The 23,511-nt window shown below is 44.2% G+C and overlaps 2 protein-coding genes across 7 annotated transcripts in view; both read left to right on the top strand.

The window, feature by feature from the left end:
- Positions 1-23,511, top strand: part of LOC125448489 (myelin-associated glycoprotein-like) — a 238,887-nt gene that overhangs the window by 56,711 nt on the left and 158,665 nt on the right.
- LOC125448534 (platelet endothelial cell adhesion molecule-like) overlaps positions 1-23,511 on the top strand; it is a 57,815-nt gene that overhangs the window by 14,745 nt on the left and 19,559 nt on the right. For 5 of the 6 annotated variants that reach the window (XM_048523890.2, XM_048523891.2, XM_048523892.2 and 2 more), the window contains exons 5-12: positions 1,781-2,038; positions 2,958-3,230; positions 7,184-7,429; positions 8,849-9,115; positions 16,723-16,980; positions 20,195-20,476; positions 21,429-21,701; positions 22,350-22,637. In XM_048523890.2, coding sequence (XP_048379847.1) covers positions 1,781-2,038; positions 2,958-3,230; positions 7,184-7,429; positions 8,849-9,115; positions 16,723-16,980; positions 20,195-20,476; positions 21,429-21,701; positions 22,350-22,637 — 2,145 coding nt within the window. The remainder of the gene's footprint in view (positions 1-1,780; positions 2,039-2,957; positions 3,231-7,183; positions 7,430-8,848; positions 9,116-16,722; positions 16,981-20,194; positions 20,477-21,428; positions 21,702-22,349; positions 22,638-23,511) is intronic. The other variant, XM_048523893.2, reaches the window with a different exon arrangement.

Below are 23,511 nucleotides of genomic sequence, written 5' to 3'. Positions count from 1 at the left end.
TGACGAGTAACTCACCTCCTGACTCCCCAAAACCTGTCCACCATCTACAAGGCACAAATCAGGAGGGTGATGGAATATTCCCCACTTGCGTGGATGGGTGCAGCCCTAACAACACTTGAGACACCAGTTGACACCATCCAAGACAAAGCAATCCCCACTTGATTGGCATCACATCCACAAACATACACTCTCCCCACCACTGACATTCAATAGCAGCATCTACAAACCGCACTGCAAAAATTCATCAAAAGTTTTCAGACAGCAACATTTAAACCCACAACCACTTCCATCTACAAGGACAAGGGCAGCACACACACATGAGAACACCAGTCCCTGCAAGTTCCCCTCTGAGCCACTCATCATCCTGACTTGGAAATATATCACCATTCTTTCACTGTCACTGGGTCAAAACTCCTGGATTTCCCTCTCTAAGGCACAGCACATGGGACAGCAACTGTTCAAGAAGTTCACTCTCCACCACCTTCTCAAGGCACCAACTATGGACAGACAATAAGATGTTAGCTACCCAGCGATACGTATACCCCATGAGTGAACAAAAATGTTTCACTATAATTCTACAGCTGAGGCCACTCAGTGTGTAGTATGGGTTTCCTTATCTGAGGAAGAATGTTCTAGTTACAGGGGGAGTGCAGCGAAGGTTTAATCAGACTGATTGCTGGGATGGTTGGACTGACGTTCAGACAGAGACAGGTTCGGATTATATTCACTGGTGTTCAGAAGACTGAGGTGAGAATCTCATAGCAACCTATAAAGTATTTACAGAACTAGACAGGATGAATGCAGGAAGGATGATCCCGACAACTGGGCAGGGGTAATCCAGAACCAGGGGCTCACAGTTTAAAAACATTGGGGCAAGACTGAGATGAGGAGAAATTCCTTCACCCCGACAGTGGTACCCTTGCCTTCCCCTTCCATGCATCAATCCCTATTCATATCCAACTAACTGACTTGCATCAACTTTAATTTATGATCAGTACTGCCTACAGAATCCTTTCGTCTGAGGTCAAAAAGGTCAGTAAGAACTGTTGTCCTATATCCATATATCTCACTGATTGCGCACTCTTGTCTGCTTCTTGCTACTATTATAATATTATCTGTCTTTACCTTTTATAACTTTTAAAAAAAAATTTGCGTCAATCCTCGTATTGTATCTGTACGTCTGTCTCCTCATCTCTATTCACATTTGATTTCAGCTGATAGAGCAGTGCTCTGACTTACATTATGTGACAATTTACAACCTGAAAGGGGACAATGGCCTCCTCCTGTTCCTATTTCTTATGGCATTAGGTACCTCCTCAGGTAAGGAGACATAAACTGTCCTCAATACTCAGGGTAAGTTGAATGCAAATTAATGTTATAGATTTCAAAAGCAAAGTTGTTGGAAAAGCTCAGCAGGTCTTGCAGTGTCTGTGAAGGAAAAAACAGAGTTAATGTTTCAGCTCTGAGGAACAGTCACCGGACCAGAAACATTAACTCTGTTTTTTTTTCAATGAAAAATTGCTGCCAGACCTGCTGAGCTTTTTCCAGCAACTTCAGTTTTTGTTCCTGGTTCACAGCATCTGTAGTTCTTTCGGTTTTTAATGTTATTGATTTATTCATTCAGACTGGATTGTAGAAAATATCAGGGATAGTTTGGCGAGATGGATACTTGAAAGCACGTTCCAGAAACAATGTGAAAGTGAATGGTTTAGGAGCAGTTCCCACTGTAATGAAAGCCTGTAGTAAGCTGTACTGATGCAACTTTGTCTTTCATTCTAAGATGGATATGTAGCTTTCCATGTTGTCCCACTTTCACCTTTGGAAGGAGAGACACTGGAACTGAATTGTCGGCACAGATACAAATCCCAATGGGAGAGACAATATGCCTTTTATGGAAAAGGCAAGATAATCCATTCAATGAAGTCCATGAGTCAAGAATGTTTGTACAGTATTAAAGTAAACAGCACCAATGACAGTGGATGGTACTATTGCAAAGTTAACCGGTTGAAATCACGAACTGTTGAGATTCACATTCAAGGTAAGTATATGATGTTAACAATCTGTGGTAGACAATGCACATATTTCTCTGGATTGATGATGTAAACATGGGAGATATTCTGGATTATGCTGTCATAGAAAGGTGCCTCTGACCCATCGGTTCTGTACCGCCAAAGCGACACTAAATCAACGCTATTGGAATACCACGTGCAATTCTGGTCTCCCTGTTGTAGGAAGGATGTTGTGAGGAGGTTCAGAAAAGATTTATGAGGATTTTGCCAAGGTTGGAATGTTTGAGTTATAGGGAGAGGCTGAATACATTTGGGCTATTTTCCCTGGAGCATCAGAGGTTGAGGGGTGAATATTTAGAGGTTTATAAGATCATGAGAGACATGGATAGGGCCCGAACCTTCAATCTATGCATCACCCATAACCCAGCCATTGATCCCTCCATTAAGGGTGAACAGTTTCTTCTTGTCTACCCCATCTATGCCCCTCATCATTTTATACATCTCAATCATGGCCCCCTCTCAACCCCACTGCTCCAAGGAAAACAACCCCAGTCTGTCCATTCTCTATCCATCATTGAAACTCTCCAGCCCCCAATGCAACATGCTGGTAAACCTCCCTCTGCCCCCTGTCCCACTGCTGTCACATCCCTCTAATAATGTGGATTCCAGAACTGCACACAATACTCTCACTGTGGTTGCATGGCTTCATTCCAAATACAATCGCAATTGTCTCCAAATCTGAGCTCAAGCTGACACAATACTAACAGACTTGATTTGCCTTAAAACGATTGTTCAGAATCTCCCTCACTGACAACATCCTAAAGAACAAAACAACAAAGAAAATTTCATTTTGTCTCGGGATTTTCTTGCTCTTGGTCTGATCACTGAGCTTTCCCAAGCCCAGAAACTGTACAGGCTGAAACAGAAACATCTCCTTCTACTTTCTAGAGGCGTTCGCTGTCCCTAAGTTGACCGTACAGCCTGAGGGACAACTGTTTGATGGTCAGTGGTTTAAACTGTTGTGCTCGGTTGAAGACAATCTCTCTCAAGCTTCCCTGTGGTACAGCTTTTACAAAAATGGAGTGCCTCTTCAGCCTTCGTCCACTCACCGTGATTACATCTCCAAGTCAGCTCGTGTGACAGATTCGGGTGCTTACTATTGCTTTGTCACAGACAGTAAGGTGTGGAAACGCAGTAATCAGCTCAATTTGTCCATCAGGCGTGAGTATCATTCATTATTGTTCCTTTTTATAAACCACTAAAGGTTCAGGATAGAGGCAAATTATCCCCACATCTCACAGCCATATATTGGTGAACTAGAGATAAATAGCTGAGGACCATGGGAAGGCCATTTAGGACTGTGTTGAGGAGAAATGTCTTCAGCCAGACAGTGGGGAGCCTGTGGGATTCACTGATTCAGAAAATTATGGGAAGATACAAAACAGGAGGCCAGTTGGATCTTCCAGCCTGCTCCACCCATTCAATGGACCAAGTCTGATCATCCAACTTAGTCCCCTGACCCACTATATTAGCCCCTAAGAATTCTATCAAACTCCTTCCAGAACAACATTCAGTATTCTGGCCCCAACCGATTTCTGTGGCAGAGAATTTTACAGACTCCCCCGCTCTGGCTGATGACATTTCTCCCCATCTCAGTCATACCCCATCTCAATAGCCCTGTTAGAATTTCATAAGTTTCTATGAGGCTCCCACCTCATTCCTCTAATCTCACATAAATATAACCCTAACGGATCTAGTCTCTCTTCCTCTGCCAGTCTTGCCATTCCAGGAATCAGCCTGGTAAACCTTCGCTGCATTCCCTCATAGCCAGACCATCCTTCCTCAAATAAGGAGACAAAAACTGTACACACGATTCTGCAGTGTGTGGTCTGATCCTGGACAATTGCAGTGAGACATCTCTGCTCTGGGACTCAAATCCTCTTGCTATGAAGGCCAGCATCCCATTTGTGTTCTTCATCGCCTGCTGCTTCAGCAACACTCACTATCTGCAACTGGTGTACGATGGACAAGAAGGTCTCATGGTACTGCTTCCCCTTTGGGAGACAGAGCTTAGCTTCTCAAAAAGGCTAGAGGGACCAAGTAAAACTTGGATTTTTGTGGATATTACTGACAATATTACGAGGAATGAATAGGCTGGGGCTTTTCTGTTTGGAGCGTCGGAGGCTGAGAGGTGGCTTCATGGAGGTTTGCGAAATCATCAGGGGCATGGATAGGGTGAATAGTCAAGGCCTTTATCCCCAGAATAGGGGAGTCTAAAACTAGATGGCACAGATTTAATGTGAGATGGCAACTTTTAAGAGGGACCTATGAGGCAACATTGTCACACAGATGGTGGTACATATACGGACTGAGCTGCCAGAGGAAGTAATGGAGCTGGGTTCAATTACAACATTTAAGAGACATTGAAATGGGGACATGGTTAGGAAGCCTTCAGAGGGATGTGGGCCAAATGCTGGCAAATGGGATTAGCTGCAGTTGAGTCAGACTGACGAGTCCGTTTCTGTGCTGCATAACTCTATGACAGAGCCCACATGGACACTCCAAAGAGGAGCCCAACCAGATCCACCCATCCCCATCCTTTCATTTCCCATAGCTAGTCCAGCACAACCCTGGACACTATGGTACAACTTAATATGCCCCATCCACCTAACCTGCCAATCTTTGGACTGTGGAAGAACCTGGAGGAAGCCCATGCAGACTTGGGGAGAATGTGCAAACTCCACACAGACAGTTGACCAAGGGTGGAACTGAACCTGGGTTCCTGGCACTGTGAGGCAACAGTGCCAACCACCGTGCCACTCAGCCACTCTTTGGGACCCAAGTTTTAGGATAATAAATGATACAGTAGGCTAGCACCATCAGGCGTACTTTATAATGGTAGATTATTTCAGAACGACCAGTAAAGCAATGTTGATTCAAGCTGAATGTGTCTTAAGATATATATCCGTTGGAAAGAGAGAGAAAACCACATTTAATTTTCAGGCTAATGACTTGAGCATTTACGCATAATAACAAGGTGTAGAGCTGGATGAACAGCAGGCCAAGCAACATCTTAGAAGCAGGAAGGCTGATGTTTCGGGCCTAGACCCTTCACCTCTGAGCATTTACCTGTGTTCGTCTCTACATAGTCAGCACCAGACATTCTGAGACCCAGCCTACACGATATTTTTATGCATTCCTCGCCTGCGGGCAACTCTGCCTGAACCAACATTTGTTGTCCAATCATAGTTGCTCACGTAGGAAGGTTTTTATGGAGTTCCTTTCTTGAACCACTGCATCCATTTCCTATAGGTAGCTCCACTGTGCTCTTAACTAATGAACTTCTAAATGTTGTCCTATCAAAACTGAAGGGGCGTATGTATATACGTTTCCAAGTCAGAATGCTGAGTGACTCGGAGGAGGAACTCGCAGGGGGTAGTTTTCCCATGTATCTACCACCCTGGTCCCTCCAGTTGGAAGTGGTCAAGGTGCTGTCTGAGGATCTTTGATGAATTTCTGCAGTGCATCATGCAGACAGCACACACTGCTGCTCCTGAGCATTAGTGGTGGAGGGAATGGATTCTTGTGGATGTGGTGCCTATAAAGCAGTTTGTTTTGTTCTGGATGGTGTCAAGCTTCTCAAATGTTGTTGGAGTTGTACCCATTCTGGCAAATATGGAATATTCCGTTACAGTCCTGACTTGTGTCTTGTCAGTGGTGGACAGGCTACAGGGAGTCAGGAGGTGAGTTACCCGCTGCAGTTCAGTTTCTGGTCAGTGGTAAGCCCCAGGATGTTGACAGTAGGGGATTCAGTGTTGGTATTCCCATTGAACGTCAAGGGAGCAATGGTAAGATTCCCACTCAATGGTAATCCTCAGGAGGTTAATAGTGGGGAGGATTCAGTAATGATCACATCAGCGAATGCCAAGGTGTGCTAGTCAGATTGTCTCTCAACGGTAACCTCCAGGATGTTGATTATGGGGTCATTCAGTGATGGTAATTCCAGTGAACATCAAATGGCAAAGGTTAGATTCTGAATTAGTAAGAACTGCCACTGCTGGAGTAAGAGATAACACAGTGTGGAACTGGAGGAACACAGCAGGCCGACAGCATCAGAGGAGTAGGAATGTTGATGTTTCAGGTCGGGACCTTTCTTCAGAAATAGTGGAGGAGAAGGGGGCTCTAAAATAAATAGAGAGGGGGAGGGTGGTGATAGCTGATAAATAGTGGTGGGGATTGGTCAGTGAGGTGGGAGGAGCGGATAGTGGGAGAGAAGACAGACAGGTCAAGGAGCTGGGGATGAAGCAAGTAAAGGTGATTGTAAGTAGGCAGTGGTGGGTATTGGTCATTGAGGATGGAGGAGTGAATAGGCAGGAGAGAAGACAGACATTCAAGGAGGCAGGGATGAGAGGGGTGTGCTGGTCTTTGGATGAGGTTGTGGATGGGGAGATTTTGAAGCTCGTGAAGTCCACATTGAGACCATTGTGTTGTAGGCTTCCCAGGCGTTGTGAACTGAAGGACACCCAGGTTGGACATGTCGTCCAGGGAGTGGGAGGGAGAGTTGAAGTGGTTCGCGACTAGGATGTGTTGTTGTTTGTTGTGAACCGAGCGGAGGTGCTCTACAAAGCAACCTCCGAGCCTCCACTTGGTCTCACTAAAGGTTAGATTATCTTGCTTTGGGGAAGACCATTGCCCGGTAAATTGAGTAACTTTTGATTGGAGTGATGGAGGGCTTATGGAAAACACAGAGAAAACACAGAGGTCCACAGGCTGTGTTGAGATTTGATAAAAGTGTTGAGTGTCGCTGAAAATGTTTTACATTGTAATCAAGCTGCCTCTATTAAGGCTAAACATAATCAGTGCAGTTAACTTTTCTGAACAGTAGATCTGCTGTTGCCTTTCAGCAAATTGCCCTTTGAAAAAAGATGAAGCTAGCTCAATAGTTGGCGTTACAGCGATAATTTTTAAAATAATCTAGGATTAGATGCCACCAAAATTCATCATATTCAGACCATTTTGTCTTGAGTGTATTGTTCAGTCAGTTACCAACTTGAACTGGAGCTCAGTATACTGGGGTGCGGAGATTGCACTACATGTTATGTCTATAGAAGTGAGAGGTTAAAAAGATGCAGTGATTGGCCCCTCAACCTTCCTGCTTCTCTCTCTTCCTTCAGCTTTTGAAAGGCCTGTGCTTTACATATATCCTGCAAGTGGGTTCGTAAAAGAAGGAGAAACTTTACGATTGCAATGTGGGACAATTAAAGGACGATCTGTTTATTGGTACAAAAATGGAAACTTTCTCCATATTACAAGGAGTAATGTTTATGAAGTACTGGCGAACAGTGAAACTGGTGGGTCTTTTCACTGTAAGATATACAACTCAAGGCAAGAGAGTGAAACTGCTGACGTTGTCATCAATGGTAGGTGAACTTTTGACTCAGTTATATCGGAAACTTTACATAGAAGTGGAGTACACTGTGCTCAAAGAACAAAAAACTACAGCACAGGAACAGGCCCATCGGCCCACCTAGGATTGTGCTGACACATGATGCCTTTCTAAGCTGAAACTGTTTAGCCTCTAGGCTGGCCATATCCTTCCTATCCATATATGTTTCAAGATGACCCTTAAATGTTACTATTTAATCTGGCTCCACCATGTCCTCTGGCAGCACATTCCAGATACCTACCACCCTCTGTGTAAAAAACCTTGCTTCTCACATCTCCTTTAAACTTTTCCCTCCTTTTATCTTAGAGAAAGATTTTAGTCCCTGAAAAATAAGGGACTCTGACTACCCATTCTATCTATGCCTCTCATAATTTTGTAAACTCCCATCAGGTTGCTTCTCATCCTTTTATGTTGAATGAAAACAAACTGAGTTTGTGTAATCTCTCCTCGTAGATAATGCCCTCCAAACCAGGCAACATCTTGGTAAACTGCTTCTGTATCCTCTACAAAGCATCCACGCCCATCTGGTACTGTGGTGACCAGAACTGTAAACATCCCAATTTTCAGCCAAATGCACATCTCAGCATGATTCACCGCTGAAACGTCATGTTTGTTTGGTCAATGGTAACGTTAAGTGCCTGAATTGGGAGTTAGTAATTTCTCATGGGGAAAGGTGAGTAGGTTGAACCTGCCCTCATTGGAGTCAAACTTCTTGAAGATTTTCAGATGCACCTGACTGGGGACATGTAAAGAGAGGTTGTTCCCCCTTGTTTGGGAGACTCCAGTTCCAGAATGGCAATATCTCAGAATAAGGGGAGGTCACCCAATGACAATGGAGATAAGCAGGAATTTCTTCTCTTCAAGGGGAGTGAATGTGTGGAATTCTTTTCCACAGAGGGCAGTTGAGGCTGGTCATTCATGGCCAACACTCTCTGGGTGAAAAGTCCTGAAACCCCCTCTCAACCTCCTCCCTTTCACTAAAAAATGATGCCCTCCTCATTATTGGCCTTTTGAGTTTGGAGAACAGTGCTTCCTATCCACCCTGTCCATACTTCTCGTAATCTTACACACCTCTATCCAGTCTGCCTTTCAGCCCTCTCTGCTCCAAAGAAAACAACCCAAGGTTGTCCAGCCTCACTTCATCGCTGAACCGCTCCATCCCAGGCAACATCCTGATGAATCTTCTCTGCACCCCCTTCAGTGCAATCGCACCCTTCCCTATAGTGCGGAGACCAGAACCGCACACAGTGCTCCAGGTGTGATCTCACCAAAGTCCTGTACAGCTCCAACACCCTGTCTGTACTGTTACAATCTACACCATTGATCTATCAGCTGTAGTTTATTATATTCCAATCTGACTTTGCGTCCAACTCTTATCACATTTCTTTTACAGTTTCTGACCAAGCTCTAACTCTTGAAGCTAAGCCACAAGTTGCTCTGAAAAATGAGAAAATTGTGATGACCTGCTCGACCCCATTCCTGTACTTGAAAGGACCTAAGCACTTCCAATTTTACCGGAATAATGTGTTAATGAAAGAAACTGAAGATGGTTTATTCACCATTGAAAGGGCACAGCATGCAGACCAAGCATCTTATCAGTGTGAATTGAGAATTGACTATAAAAAGTTGGTTTCAAACAACCTAAGCATCACAGTGTCAGGTTGGTCATTCCTTTATCTGGTTAGCGCTGGTAAACATTTTGATGCTGCCACGTGTGTCTAAGCTGCATTTGTCAGTATTTTCCTAGTGATGGAGATTCAAGGACAGGAGCAGAACTGCTTCATCAATGACCTTCCCTCCATCATAAGGTCAGAAGTGGGGATGTTCACCGATGATTGCACAGTGTGCAGCACCATTCTTGACTGCTCAGATACTGAAGCAGCCCATGTTCAAATGCAGCAAGATCTGGACAATTCCAGGCTTGGGTTGGCAAGTGACAAGTAACATATCTACCACACCATTGCCAGGCAATGATCATCGCCCATAACAGACTCTCTAACCATAAGCCCATTGGTATTCAATGATGTTGCCATTAGTGAATCCCCAATGTCAACATTCTGGGGTTTAGCAGTCTGGGGTTTAGAACTCAACTGCACTTGCCACATAAAAACCCAGACTACAAAGCAAGTCATAGGCTAGGAATACTGCGACGAGTAACTCCCCTCCTGACTCCCCAAAGCCGAACTATCTACACGGCACAAGTCAGGAGTGTGATGGAATACTCCCCACTTGCCTGGATGAGTGCATTTCCAACAACACTCGAGAAATTTGATACCATCCAAGACATTGCTGCCCGCTTGATTGGCATTACATCCACAAGCATCCACTCCCTCCACCCACGATGCCCGGTAACAGCAGTGTGTTCCGTCTACAAGATGCACTGCAGAAGTTCACCAAAGATCCTCAAACAGCACGTTCCAAACACGTGACCACTTCCAACTAGGATGACAATGGCAGCAGATACTCGGGAACACCATCTCCTCCAAGTTCCCCTCTGAGCCACTCACCATCCTGACTTGGGAAATATATCCTTCAGTGTCACTGGTTCACAATCCTGGAATACCCTCCCTAAGGACATTGTGGGCCTATCTACAGCACGTGGACTGCAGCAGTTCAAGAAGGTAGCTCACCACCACATTCTCAATGGGGAACTAGGGACAGACAATAAGGTAACAAAGTGTGGAGCTGGATGAACACAGCAGGCCAAGCAGGATCATAGGAGCAATATTAGCCACCCAGCGATGCCCATCCCATGAGTGAATAAAAATAAAAGCCTTGCTGCAGTTGTACAGAGTGAGCCCACACTGTGGACTATTGTCTGCGCAGTTTGGGTGCCCTTATCTGAGGAAGGATGTTCAGGCTACAGAGGGAGTTCAGCGAAGGTTTACCAGACTGATTCCTGGGACAGCAGGACTGATGAATGAAGGGAGACTGGATAAATTATGAATATCTTTGCTGGAGTTTAGAAGAATCAGATGGAGATCTGATAGAAATCTGACAAAATTCTAGCAGGCAATATTAAATTAATATTTTGTGTCAGATTGTACTGTTGAGAAAGAAATGGTGGGTAGTGAACTTGGAAATAAGTATCAATGTTTTGGAAACAGTTCACATTCCAGAAGATAAAGCACTGGAGGTCTTAGAAAATATAAAAGGTAAATCGGGCAGCACAGTGGTTAGCACTGCTGCCTCACAGCTCCAGGGACACGGGTTCGATTCCACTCTCAGGTGACTATCTGTGTGGAGTTTGCACATTCTCCCCATATCTGTGTGCGTTTCCTCCGGGTGCTCCGGTTTCCTCCCACAGCCCAGAGATGTGCAGGTTAGGTGGATTGAGCCATGCCAAATTGCCCGTAGTGTTCAGAGATGTGGAGATTAGGTGGTTTACAGGGGGATGGGTCAGTGTGGACTTGATGGGCCAAAGGACCTGTTTCCACACTGTAGGGATTCTATGATCTATGATAAGTTGCCAGGACCTGATTAACTATCTCCCAGGATATTGTAGGAAGTTTGAGAGGAAATTTCAGGGCTCCTCACAGAAACATTTGTGTCTCATTTGAAGTACTTGAGTGTGGGTAATATTGTGTTGTTTAAAAATGGCTGTAAGGAGAAGTTTGGAAACCTTAGACCCATGAGTCTGACTTCAGTAATAGGTAAGTTGTCGGAAGTGATTCCGAAACTTAGGATTTATATGCATTTGGAGAGGTAAAGACTCATTCAGGACAGTCAGTTTGGTTTTGTGTGAGGAAAATGGTTTAATTGTGTGATGGATGGTTTAAACTAGATTGGCAGGGGGTGGGGAATCAGATTTATAATTCAGAGGATGAGGTATTCGGCCTTCCAGCAGACACAACAGGGAGTGAGGTTGTCAATAAAGAAATGTGGTCGATGGAGTGTAATTGTGGACACAGAGATGGTTTGAGGTGCGTATACGTCAATGCTGTAAGTATGAGAAATAAGGCGGATGAACTTAGAGCATGGGTCAGTGCTTGGAACTATGATGTTGTGGCCATTACAGAAACTTGGGTAACTCAGGGACAGGAATGGTTGTTAGAAGTTCCAGGATTTAGATGCATTAAAAGAAATAGGAAGGGTGGTAAAAGAGGTGGGAGAGTGGCATTGCCATTCAAGGTGTGTATAGCAGCTACTGAAAGGCAAATCAAGAATGATATGTCTACAGATCCAGCTTGTGTTGAGGTCAGAAACAAGAAAGGAGAAGTCACTTTGTTAGGTTTATTTTTACAGAACCCCCAGGAGTTGCAGAGAAGTGGAGGAGCAGATTGGGAGAGATACTGGAAAGGTGCAGAAATCACAGGGTTATAGGCACGGGTGACTTCAACTTTCCAAATATTGATTGGAAACTTTTTATTTCTAATAGTTTAGCTGGAACAGACTTTGTCCAGGGTGTTCAGGAAGGATTCCAGACACAGTATGTAGATGGACCAACACGAGGAGAGGCCACTTTGGATTTGGTGCTCGTCAATGAACAGGGATAAGTGTTAGACCTGTTGGTAAGGGAGCATTTTGGCGGTAGCGATCATAACTCTGTTACTTTTACAATAGTCATGGTAAAGGATAGGTACATACAGCAGGGTATGGTTTATAATTGGGAGATGGGTAATTATAATTCTGTTAGGCAAAAACTAGGTAACATAAAATGGGAACAGATGCTGTCAGGGAAGAGCACTATAGAAGTGTGGAGATTGTTTAAGGAATGCATACTGCATGTGCTCGATATGTTTGTCCCTCACAGGCAGAGAAGATGTAGCCGAGTGAGGGAGCCTTGGTTCTCGAGAGAGGTCGAATGATTGGTTAAGAGTAAGAAGGAGACTTATGTAAGATTTAGGAAACAAGGATTGGAAAAGGCTTTAGATGGATACAAGTTAGCCAGGAAGGAGCTGAAGAAAGGGCTTAGGAGAGCTATGAGGGGGCATGAGAAAACCATGGCAGATAGGATCAAGGAAAACTCCAAGGCTTTTTATGCCTATATGAAGAATAAGAGAACAACCAGAGAAAGGGTAGGGCTGATCAAGGATTGTAAAGGGAAATTGTGCACGGAGCCTAAAGAGATAGGAAAGGCCCTTAATGGATACTTTTCTTTGGTATTTACAACTAAGAGGGACCTAGTTGTAGGGGAAGACAGTGTGAAACAGGCTGGTAGGCTAGAGGAGATTGATGTTAGTAAGGAAGATGTACTAGGAATTTTGAGGAACCTGAAGATAGATAAATCCCTCAGGCCTTATTAGAATTATCCGAGGATTCTATGGGAAGCGAGGGAAGAGATCGTAGGGCCTTTGGTGATGATCTTTTCGCCCTCACTGTACACGAGTATAATGCCGGAAGATTGGAGAGTGGTAAACGTCATTCCCTTGTTCAAAGAAGAGAATAGGGATAACCCTGGAAATTACAGGCCAGTTAGTCTTACGTCAGTGGTGGGCAAATTATTGGAAAGAGTTCTGAGAGATAGGATTTATGATCACTTGGATAGGCACAGTTTGATTCGTGATCATCAGCATGGATTTGTGAGGGGGAGATCATGTCTGACAAATCTTATTGGATTTTTCGAAGATGTGACCAAACACGTGGATGAAGGTAGAGCAGTGGATGTGGTATACATGGATTTAAGTAAGGCATTTGATAAGGTTCCCCATGGTAGGCTTATGCAGAAGGTAAGGAGGCATGGGAAAAGGTGGAAATGTGGCAGATTGGATTCAGAATTGGCTGACCCATATAAGACAAAGGGTGGTAGTGGATGGAAAATTTTCAACATGGTGCTCAGTTACGAGTGGTGTACCACAAGGATCTGTTCTGGGTCCTCTTCTATTTGTGAATTTTGTAAATGATTTGGATGAAGGAGTGGAAGGGTGGATTAGCAAGTTCGTGGACGATACAAAGGTGGGTCACTTGTGGACAGTGCGGAAGACCATTCTAGGTTACAAAGGGACATTGATAGGATGCACAGCTGGGCTGAGAAGTGGCCGATGGAGTTTAAACCTGAAAAGTGTGAGGTGATTTGTTCTGGAAGGATAAACTTGAAAGCAGAATACAGGATTAATGGAAAGATTCTAGGCAGTGTGGAGGAGCAGAGAGATCTTGGGCTTTCACGTTCACAGTTCCCTGAAAGCTGCCACCCAGGTGGATAGAGTTGTTCAGAAGGCTTATGGTGTGTTAGTTTTCATTAATAGAGGGATTGCGTTCAAGACCCATGAAGTTCTGCTCCAGCGATACAAAAGCCTGATTCGGCCATATCTGGAATATTGTATCCAGTTCTGGTCACCTCATTACAGGAAAGATGTAGAAGTGCTTGAAAAGGTGCTGAGGGGATTTACCAGGATGTTGCCTGGAATGGAGGGACGGTCTTATGAGGAAAGGTTGAGAGAACTGTTGTTTTTCTCTTTAGAAAGATGAAGGATGAGAGGTGACTTGATAGAGGTGTACAAAATGATCAGAGATATAGATAGAGTGGACAGCCAGAGACTTTTTCCTCAGGTGGAGGTAGGTATTACGAGGGAGCATACTTTTAAAGTGAGTGGAGATAGATGTAGGGGAGCTGTCAAAGAGTGATGGGGGCGTGGAATGCATTGCTGGAGACGGTGGTGGAGTTGGCCTCATTAGGGGCATTTAAGCAGCTATTAGATAGGCATATGGATGACATCATAAGGTAGGGGTGGATCTTAGATAGACTTTAGGTTTCAGGTGAAAGTTTGGCACAACATCATGGGCCGAAGGAACTGTACTGTGCTGTGCTGTTCTATGTTCTATGTAAATCACAAAAAGATTGATGTGGGCAAAGTGGTAGACATTGTTTACTTAGATGTTAGAAAAGCCTTTTACAAGGTTCGATATGGTCGCCTCATTAATAAAGTTAGATCAAATGTGGTTCAGGGTGAGCTTGCCAATTGGATACAGAATTGGCTTCATGGTAGGAGACAGAGGGTGGTGGTGGAGGTTTATTTTTTCAGACAGGAGGCCTGTGACCAGCAGTCTTCCATCGGGATTAGTACATTTTTTATCATTTATATAAATGATTTTGGGTGAGAATATAGCAGGCATGGTTCGTAAGTTTGCAGGTGACACCAAAGTTGTTATGACAGTGCAAGAGGTTATCTAAGATATAAAGGAATCTTGATCAATTGGGTCAGTAGGCTGACAAAGAGGTGGCACGGTGGCACAGTGGTTAACATTGCTACCTCACAGCACCAGGGATCCAGGTTTGATTCTAGCCTCGGGCGACTGCCCATATGGATTTTGCGTATTCTCCCCAAGTCTCTGTGGGTTTCCTCCCACTATCCAAAGATGTGTAGGTTAGGTGGATTGGCTAAGCTAAATTGCCCACAGTGTTCAGGGGGGTGTAGTTTAGGTGGGTTATAGGGGGATGGTTCTGGGTAGGATGCTCTGAGGTTTGGTGTGGACTTGGAGGGTCAAAGGGCCTGTTTCCACACTGTAGGGATTCTATGAAGTGGTAGATTGGTTTGGGTAAATGTGAGGTACTGTATTTTTGTAAAACAAACAAAAGAGAAGACTTATATAATTAATGGTAGGGCCCTGGATAACATTGTAAAGCAGAGAGACCTAGGGGTTCAGGTACATAATTTTTTGAAATTTGTATCACAAGGTCAGGTGGATAAGACAGCATTTAGCAAACTTGCCTTCATTATTCAGACCTTTGAGTTTAGGTATTGGGAAATCATAGCGAGGTTGTTTCGGATGTTGATGAGGCCTCTTCTAGCGTACAGTGTGCAGTTCTAGTCACCCTGCTATGGGAAGGATATTATTAAACAGGAGAGGGTTCAAAAAAGATTTACCAGGACGTTGCTGGAAGTGGAGGGTTTGCAATATAAGGAGAGGCTGGATAGGCTGGGAGTTCTTTCACTGGAGAGTAAGAGGTTGAGGGGTGACCTTATAGAGTTTATAAAATCATGAAGAGTATAGATAAGGTGAATGGCAGGTATCTTTTCCCTAGCATGGGGGATTCAAGACTAGGGCACATCAATTTAAGGTGAAAGGAGAAACATTTAAACAGAACATGAGGGGCAATTTTTACATAGAGTAGTTGGTGTACGGAATGAACTGCTGGAGTAAGTGATGGATGCAGGTACAGTTATAACTTTAAAAACAAACATTTGGACTTATTCAAGGATAGGAAGGGTTTGGAGGGGTCCGGCAACGCATTCCATGCCCCCACCACTCTCTGACAGCTCCCCTACATCTACCTCCACTCACTTTAAAACTATGCCCCCTCGTAATAGCTACGTCCACCCGAGGAAGGGTTTGGAGATATATTGGACAAATGCAGGCAGATGGGGGATAATGGGGACTGCAGATGCTGGAGAATCTCTCTGATGAACGGTCTAGGCCCGAAACATCAGCTTTTGTGCTCCTGAGATGCTGCTTGGCCTGCTGTGTTCGTCCAGCTCCACACTTTGTTATCTTGCAGGCAGATGGATTGGTTTAGCTTCAGAACAAGGTCAGCATGGACTGGTTGGACCAAAGGGTCAGTTTCCATGCGGTATAACTCTATGACTAGACAGGGTAAATACAGGAAGGGTGTCCTGTTGGGGAGATGTCCAGAACCGGGGTGGGGGGGTGCAGTCTAAAGGAGACAGGGTAGGATTTAAATGAGGAAAAATGCTTTCACCCAGAGAGTTGTGCCCTTGCCTTCTCTAGCAACGCATCAATCCCTATTCATAGCCACCCAAATGATTTGGTTTGCCTATAGAATCCTTTGCTCTGAGGTCTGAGTATCAAACAAGGTCAGTAAGAACCATCCATGTATCCCACTGACTGTGCACTCTTGTCTGCCTCCTGCTGCTATTTGTAATAATTTCTATTGTTGCATTTACTCTTATCATTTCTTCAGTTTCGTATCAAATCTCGTTATATCTGTATATCTGCTTCTCGCCATCTCTATTCACATTTGATTTCAGCTGACAGAGCAGTGCTCTGACTTACATTATGTGACAATTTACAACCTGAAAGAGGACCAAATGGCCTCTTCCTGTCCCTATTTCTTATGGTCTTAAGGTATCTCCTCAGGTAAGGAGACATCAACTGTCCTCAATACTCAGGGTAAGTTGAATGCAAATTAATGTTATTGATTTGTTTATTCAGACTGGAGTGTGGAAAATATTGGGGATAGGTTGGTGAGATTAATAGTTGAAAGTCCATTCCAGAAACAATGTGAAAGTGAATGGTTTAGGAGCAGTTCCCACTGTAATGAAAGCCTGTAGTAAGCTGTACTGATGCAACTTTGTCTTTCATTTTTAGATAGAGATGTGGCTTTCCATGTTGTCCCACTTTCACCTTTGGAAGGAGAGACACTGGAACTGAATTGTCGGCACAGATACAAATACTATTGGGAGAGGGAATGTGCCTTTTATGGAAAAGGCAAGATAATCCATTCAATGAAGTCCATGAGCCATGAATGTTTGTACAGTATTAAAGTAAACAGCACCGATGACAGTGGATGGTACTATTGCAAAGTTAACTTATGGGAATCACAAAGCATTAAGATTCAGGTTCAAGGTACGTACTTGATGTTACAATCTGTGGTAGACAATATGCATATTTCTCTCAATTGCTGATGTAAACACTGGAGACTTTTTGAATCATACAGTACAGAAGAGTCCCTTTGGCCCATTGAGTTATCCTGCAAAAGCAAAACTAAATCTTACATTGTCCCACTTTACCGCACTAGGCCCACAACCTTGAATGTTATGACACTTGGAGTGTTCATCCAAGCACTTTGTGGTTGCCCACCTCAACTACCTTTCCAGGAAGTGCATTCCAGATCCTCACCACGCTCTGGATGAAACAATCCTCAAATCGTCCCCGAAACCTCCTGCCTTTCCCTTTAAAATTATGCCCACCCATTCCTTTTAATTGACCTCTCGACTCTGCAGAACAGTTGCTTCCTATCCATCCTGTCCATGCTGTTCATAATCCTACACACCTCTATCAGGTCTCCCCTCAACCTTCTGTTCTAAACAATATAACCCAACCTTATCCAGCCTCTTTTCATTGCTGAAATGCTTCAAGGATATCTAAGATTACAAAGGAATCTTGATCAATTGGGCCAGTGGGATGGGGAGTGGCAGATGGCATTGAATTTAGATAGTTGCATATACACTCCACCCTCTGTGTGAAATGTTGCCCCACAAGTCCCTTTTACATCTTTCCCCTCTCATCTTAAACTTATGCCCTCTAATTTTGGGCTGACCTACCCTTGGGAAAAAACCTCAGTTATTCACCTTATCTATGCCCCTCATGATTTAGTAAGCCTCTAAAAGGTCACCTCTTAGCCTCCAACGTTCCAGGGAAAAGAAAAATCATAGTCTACCCAGCCTCTCCTTTTAACTCAAACTTTCCAAACTTGGTAACATTCTTGTAAATCCTCTCTGAACCCTCTCCAATTGAATAATATCCTTCCTATAGCAGGGCAACCAGAACTCTACACTGCATTCCAAAAGTGGCCTCACCAACATCTGTACAAGCTCAACATGATGTCCCAACTCCTGTATGCAGTGTTCTAATCAATGAAGGCAAACGTGCCATATGTCTTCTTTACCACCCATCTACCTGCGACGACACCTTCGTGGAAATATGCACCTGAAACCACCCACACCTCCATCCAGGGCTCTGTTTGACAGTACTCCCCAGGGCCCTATCATTAACCGTATAAGTTCTGCCCTTATTCATCTCAGCAAAATGCAACACATCACATTTGTCTAAATTAAACTCCATCTGCCACTCCTCAGCCCATTGGCCCCATTGATCAAGGTTGTATTGTACACTTCGATAATCTTCTTCACTGTCTAGAGCCTTTCCATCTTGTCTTTACAAGACAGCCCACTCATCTGGGGTCTGAGCGAGTCAATGAACTGGACTGTCGCCCCATTTTCAAGACAACATGGAAATAGTTGAAAGACAAGTGGTGAGAATGTTGCAAAGAGTCTGCAGAGGGGTACAGATAGGTTAAGGGAAGGGCAGAAAACCTGACAGGTGAAATACAATGTGGGAAAATGTGGGGTTTTGTAGCCAGACAGGAAGAATAGAGGAGCTGAATATTATTTAAATGGAGAAAAACTGCAGAAAGCTGTGGACAGAGAGACTGGGGAGTCCTCGTCAGTGAAACACAAAATGCTAGTGTCCAAGGTCAGCGGGTCATAGGAAAAGCAAATAGCCTTTTTTCGAAGGGAATAGAGTATAAAAGTCAGGTGGTTTTGTTAACATTCTATAAGACAGGCCACTTTTGGAGCTCTGTATCTGAGAAAAAATAGACTAGCTTCGGAGACAGTCTTGAGAAGGTTTACTTGGCTGATTCTGAATATGGAGGGACTGCTTGATGCGAGAGAGGTTGAGTAGGTCAGGCCTGCCCTCACTGGAGTTTTGAAGAATAAGAGGCGACCTCATTGAAGGTTCTCAGAGAGACTTGACAGTGGGTATGTGGAGAGAGGTCATTTTCTCTTCTTTGGAGTGTCTGGGACCGGAGGGGCATATTCTCAGAATAAGGGAGTCGCAGCTGAAGACAGAGATGAGAAGGAATTGCTTCTGCCTGAGGGGAGTGAATCTGTGGGATTCTTCACCACAGAGGGCTGTTGAGGTTGGGTCATTGAGTCTATTCAAGGCTGAGATAGATTTTTAATCAGGGACCTTATGGGGAATAAAAGGCAGGAAATTGAAGTTGAAGTTGATTAGATCAGCCACTGATCTCATTGAATGGGGATGCAGAGATTCAGTGGGCTGAACAACCTACTTCTGCCCCTATGTCTTATGGTCTTACAGTCTATTAAAAACAATCTGAACCTCTCACAATGAATTCATTTCATTTGTTAAATAAGGTGACCAACAGGATACACAACACTTCCAATGGTCTCCAAGTGGGGCCGTGTGTAATTAAAGTAAAGACAGCATTGCCCCCCCAACCCCAGCAACCATCCTATCAATAATCCTGGTGGTGACTGATAACATTCAGTTAGATCACCACTTCTACTGGCAGATTCTCTGAAGAGAGGGATGAATGCAAGCTCACAGAGAGAGGTAGAGAGAGGGAAACCATGGGACAAGGTCCGACAGAGATATGAGGCGGACAAACAGTTGACTTTTGTGTTGTACTCATCCCAGGATTCCCAAAACTGAAACAGGTTTGTTTTATTGGGAGAGGCTGAATATGCTGCAGTGTCGGAAGTTGAGGGGTGACCTTACAGAGTTACATAAAATTATGAGGGGCATGAATAGCCAAGGTCTTTTCTCCAGGGTAGGGGAGTCCAAAACTAGAGGGAATGGCATGAAGGTGAGATAGGAAGGATTTAAAAGGAGCATGAGGGGCAAATTTTTCAAAGAGGCTAGTACATATAAGGAATGAACTGCTGGAGGAAGTGGTAGAGGTGAGTACAATTACAACATTTAAAAGACATTCAGACAGGTACATGAATAGGAAAGATTTAGAGGGCTGTGGGCCAACGCAGGCAAATGAGACTAGTTCAGTTTGGGAAACCGGGTCAGTATGGATGAGCTGGGCTGAAGGGTCTGTTTCCATACTGTATGACACTGATTCTATACCTCTAGTGGCATCAAAACGAAATTTGAAATTAGGAAAACAAGAGAGTGATAAATTTTCACCCAATCCTCTGTACTTTGTCTCTAAATACCCACGTTCTTCGGCTCTCATCACCTTGCATCTTTTCCTCTGTGATTGCAACAGTTGATTGATGTATCATGATTGTGTGTTACATTCCAGAACGCTTTGCCAAGCCCGTACTGACGGTGGAGCCAGCCGCTGAAGTAGTCGAGGGGCTCCGGCTTGTGTTGACATGCATTGTCAAGATGGCACGGCCCTCAGCCCAGCTTCGCTACTTGTTTTACAGAGACAGCATCGCTCTGGAGGTCGTGCCAAGCGATGGCAGTGTGTTCAACATCAACGCAGCGACTGCAAACATTTCTGGGAATTACGCCTGTGAAACGATCGAGACGATTTACGGTCTGAGGAAGAGGAGCGACTACACTCACATTTCTGTTAAACGTAACTATCTCACATTATAGCAGAATCCATAGCACAAATTAACCGTCCTTCGAGCCAAAATCAGCCATCTCATTATTCTCTAATCCCCATTTCCCCAGCACTTAGCCCCAGTAGCCTGAGCATTGTGAGTGCCCATCTAAATACTTCTTCAATGGGATGAGGGTTTCTGCATCTCCTATCCTTACAAGCAGTGAGTTCCAGATACTCTCTGTGAAACTGTTTCTCCTCGCATGCCCTCTAAACCTCCTGCCCCTTACCGTCAATCTATTCACCATCCACCAACCCAGCCACTGATCCCTCCATTAAGGGTGAACAGTTTCTTCTTGTCTACCCCATCTATGCCCCTCATCATTTTATACATCTCAATCATGGCCCCCTCTCAACCCCACTGCTCCAAGGAAAACAACCCCAGTCTGTCCATTCTCTATCCATCACTGAAACTCTCCAGCCCCCAATGCAACATGCTGGTAAACCTCCCTCTGCCCCCTGTCCCACTGCTGTCACATCCCTCTAATAATGTGGATTCCAGAACTGCACACAATACTCTCACTGTGGTTGCATGGCTTCATTCCAAATACAATTGCAATTGTCTCCAAATCTGAGCTCAAGCTGACACAATACTAACAGAATAATAAAATGTGAGGCTGGATGAACACAGCAGGCCAAGCAGCAAGCTTGGCTGCTTGGCCTGCTGTGTTCATCCAGCCTCACATTTTATTATCTTGGAATTCTCCAGCATCTGCAGTTCCCATTATCTCACAGTACTAACAGACTTGATTTGCCTTAAAACGATTGTTCAGAATCTCCCTCACTGACAACATCCTAAAGAACAAAACAACAAAGAAAATTTCATTTTGTCTCGGGATTTTCTTGCTCTTGGTCTGATCACTGAGCTTTCCCAAGCCCAGAAACTTTACAGGCTGAAACAGAAACATCTCCTTCTACTTTCTAGAGGCGTTCGCTGTCCCTAAGTTGACCGTACATCCTGAGGGACAACTGTTTGATGGTCAGTGGTTTAAACTGTTGTGCTCGGTTGAAGACAATCTCTCTCAAGCTTCCCTGTGGTACAGCTTTTACAGAAATGGAGTCCCTCTCCAGTTTCTGTCCACTCACCGTGATTACATCTCCAAGTCAGCTCGTGTGACAGATTCGGGTGCTTACCATTGCTTTGTCACAGACAGTAAGGTGTGGAAACGCAGTAATCAGCTCAATTTGTCCATCAGGCGTGAGTATCATTCATTATTGTTTCTTTTTATAAACCACTAAAGGTTCAGGATAGAGGCAAATTATTCCCACATCTGTCAGCCATGTATTGGTGAACTAGAGATAAATAGCTGAGGACCATGGGAATGCCATTTAGGACTGAGTTGAGGAGAAATGTCTTCAGCCAGACAGTGGGGAGCCTGTGGGATTCACTGATCCAGAAAATTATGGGAAGATTCAAAATAGGAGTCAGCCATTTGGATCTTCCAGATTGTTCCACCCATTCAATGGAAGCAAGTCTGATCGTCCAACTCAGGCCTCTGACCCACCACATTAGCCCCTAAGAATTCTATCAAACTCCTTCCTGAACAACATTCAACGTTCTGGCCCCAACCGATTTCTGTGGCAGATAATTTACAGGCTCCCCAATCTCTGGGTGAAGACATTTCTCCCCATCTCAATCATATGCTGTGTCAGTTTGGCTATAACCCCACAACCTCTGTGCAATTAGGGCCAGCAACAAATGCTGTGCATTTATGTGTCACCCACATCCAGTGAATGAGTAGAAACAACTATATGTGGAAATGGATGTCACTGTGATGAAGCTCATAGTTGAGTTTGCAACTAACTCTGCCAAACATTGGGGCCTAATATTTATCAATATTTTCAGGAATTCCAGTGTCAAAGCCAAATCTAATAATTCAACCCAGAAAGGAGCTAATCGAAGGAGAGGCAGGATCCTTAATCTGTTCAGTCTCCAATGGTTCTCTGCCAATTTATTACCAATTCTACAACGGCTCAAACATGGAACTGCACAGGGAGTTTTCCAACAGTTCCGAGCTTGTTTACAAAATTGGAGCCATCAGCAAAAGGGACGAAGGGCTTTATCATTGCTCGGTGAGAAATGAGGCAACAGATCTCCCACTGCGCAGTGAAGACATAAAGATCACAGTGATAGGTGAGTTCATAAGGGTTCTCTCCTAAAGAGTAAGTGATCAGCTTGAGTTGGTGCTTCATGCTTGCAGACCATAATTTGATTAAGTGACACAGCCTTGGATATTAGAGTCAGCAAAGTATCCAACATGGAAACAGGCCCTTCCCCCCAACTCATCCATTCTAACCAAGTTTTCCAAATTGAACTAGCCCCATTTGCCTGCGTTTGGCCCATGTCTCCCTAAATCTGTCATATCCATATACCTGTCCAAACGTATTTTAAATTAAGTCATAGCATCATACAGCATGGAAACAGGCCCTTTGGCCCAACTTGTTCATGCCATCTAGATTTCCCAAACTGAACTAGCACCATTTGCTTGCGTTTGGCTCATATCTGTTAAAATGTTTTCTATCCATGTACCTGTCCAAATGTCTTTTAAATATTGTGATTGTACTTGCCTCTACCACTTCCCCTGGCACTTGTATCACGTACCCACCAATCTGTGTGAAAAAGTTGCCCCTTGGGTTCCTTACCCCTCTCACCTTAAACCTATGCTGTCTGATTTTGGACTTCCCCTATCAAAGAGAAGATCCTGGCTTTATTCACCTTATCTATGCACTTCATGATTTTAAAAACTTCCATGAGAAAAATAATGAGGCCTATCCATCCCCTTGTTATAACTCAAAATTTCCACTCCAGTAACATCTTGCAAATCCTCTTTGCATCCTTTCCAATGTGGGTGGGCAGCAGGGTGAACAGAATTGTGCACAGTAGCCAGAATACGGCATTACCAAGGTCTTGTACAATTGTAATATAACGTGTCAACTCCTGTATTCAATGCAGTGACCAATGAAGGTAGGCAGGACAAATGCCTTCTGCACCACCCTGTCCATCGGTG

This window comes from Stegostoma tigrinum, chromosome 41, assembly GCF_030684315.1.
Source record: "Stegostoma tigrinum isolate sSteTig4 chromosome 41, sSteTig4.hap1, whole genome shotgun sequence".
NCBI classification, from domain to species: Eukaryota; Metazoa; Chordata; class Chondrichthyes; order Orectolobiformes; family Stegostomatidae; genus Stegostoma; species Stegostoma tigrinum.
The sequence above is the reverse complement of the archived record's forward strand: the minus strand, read 5'-3'. Positions and strand labels throughout refer to the sequence as shown.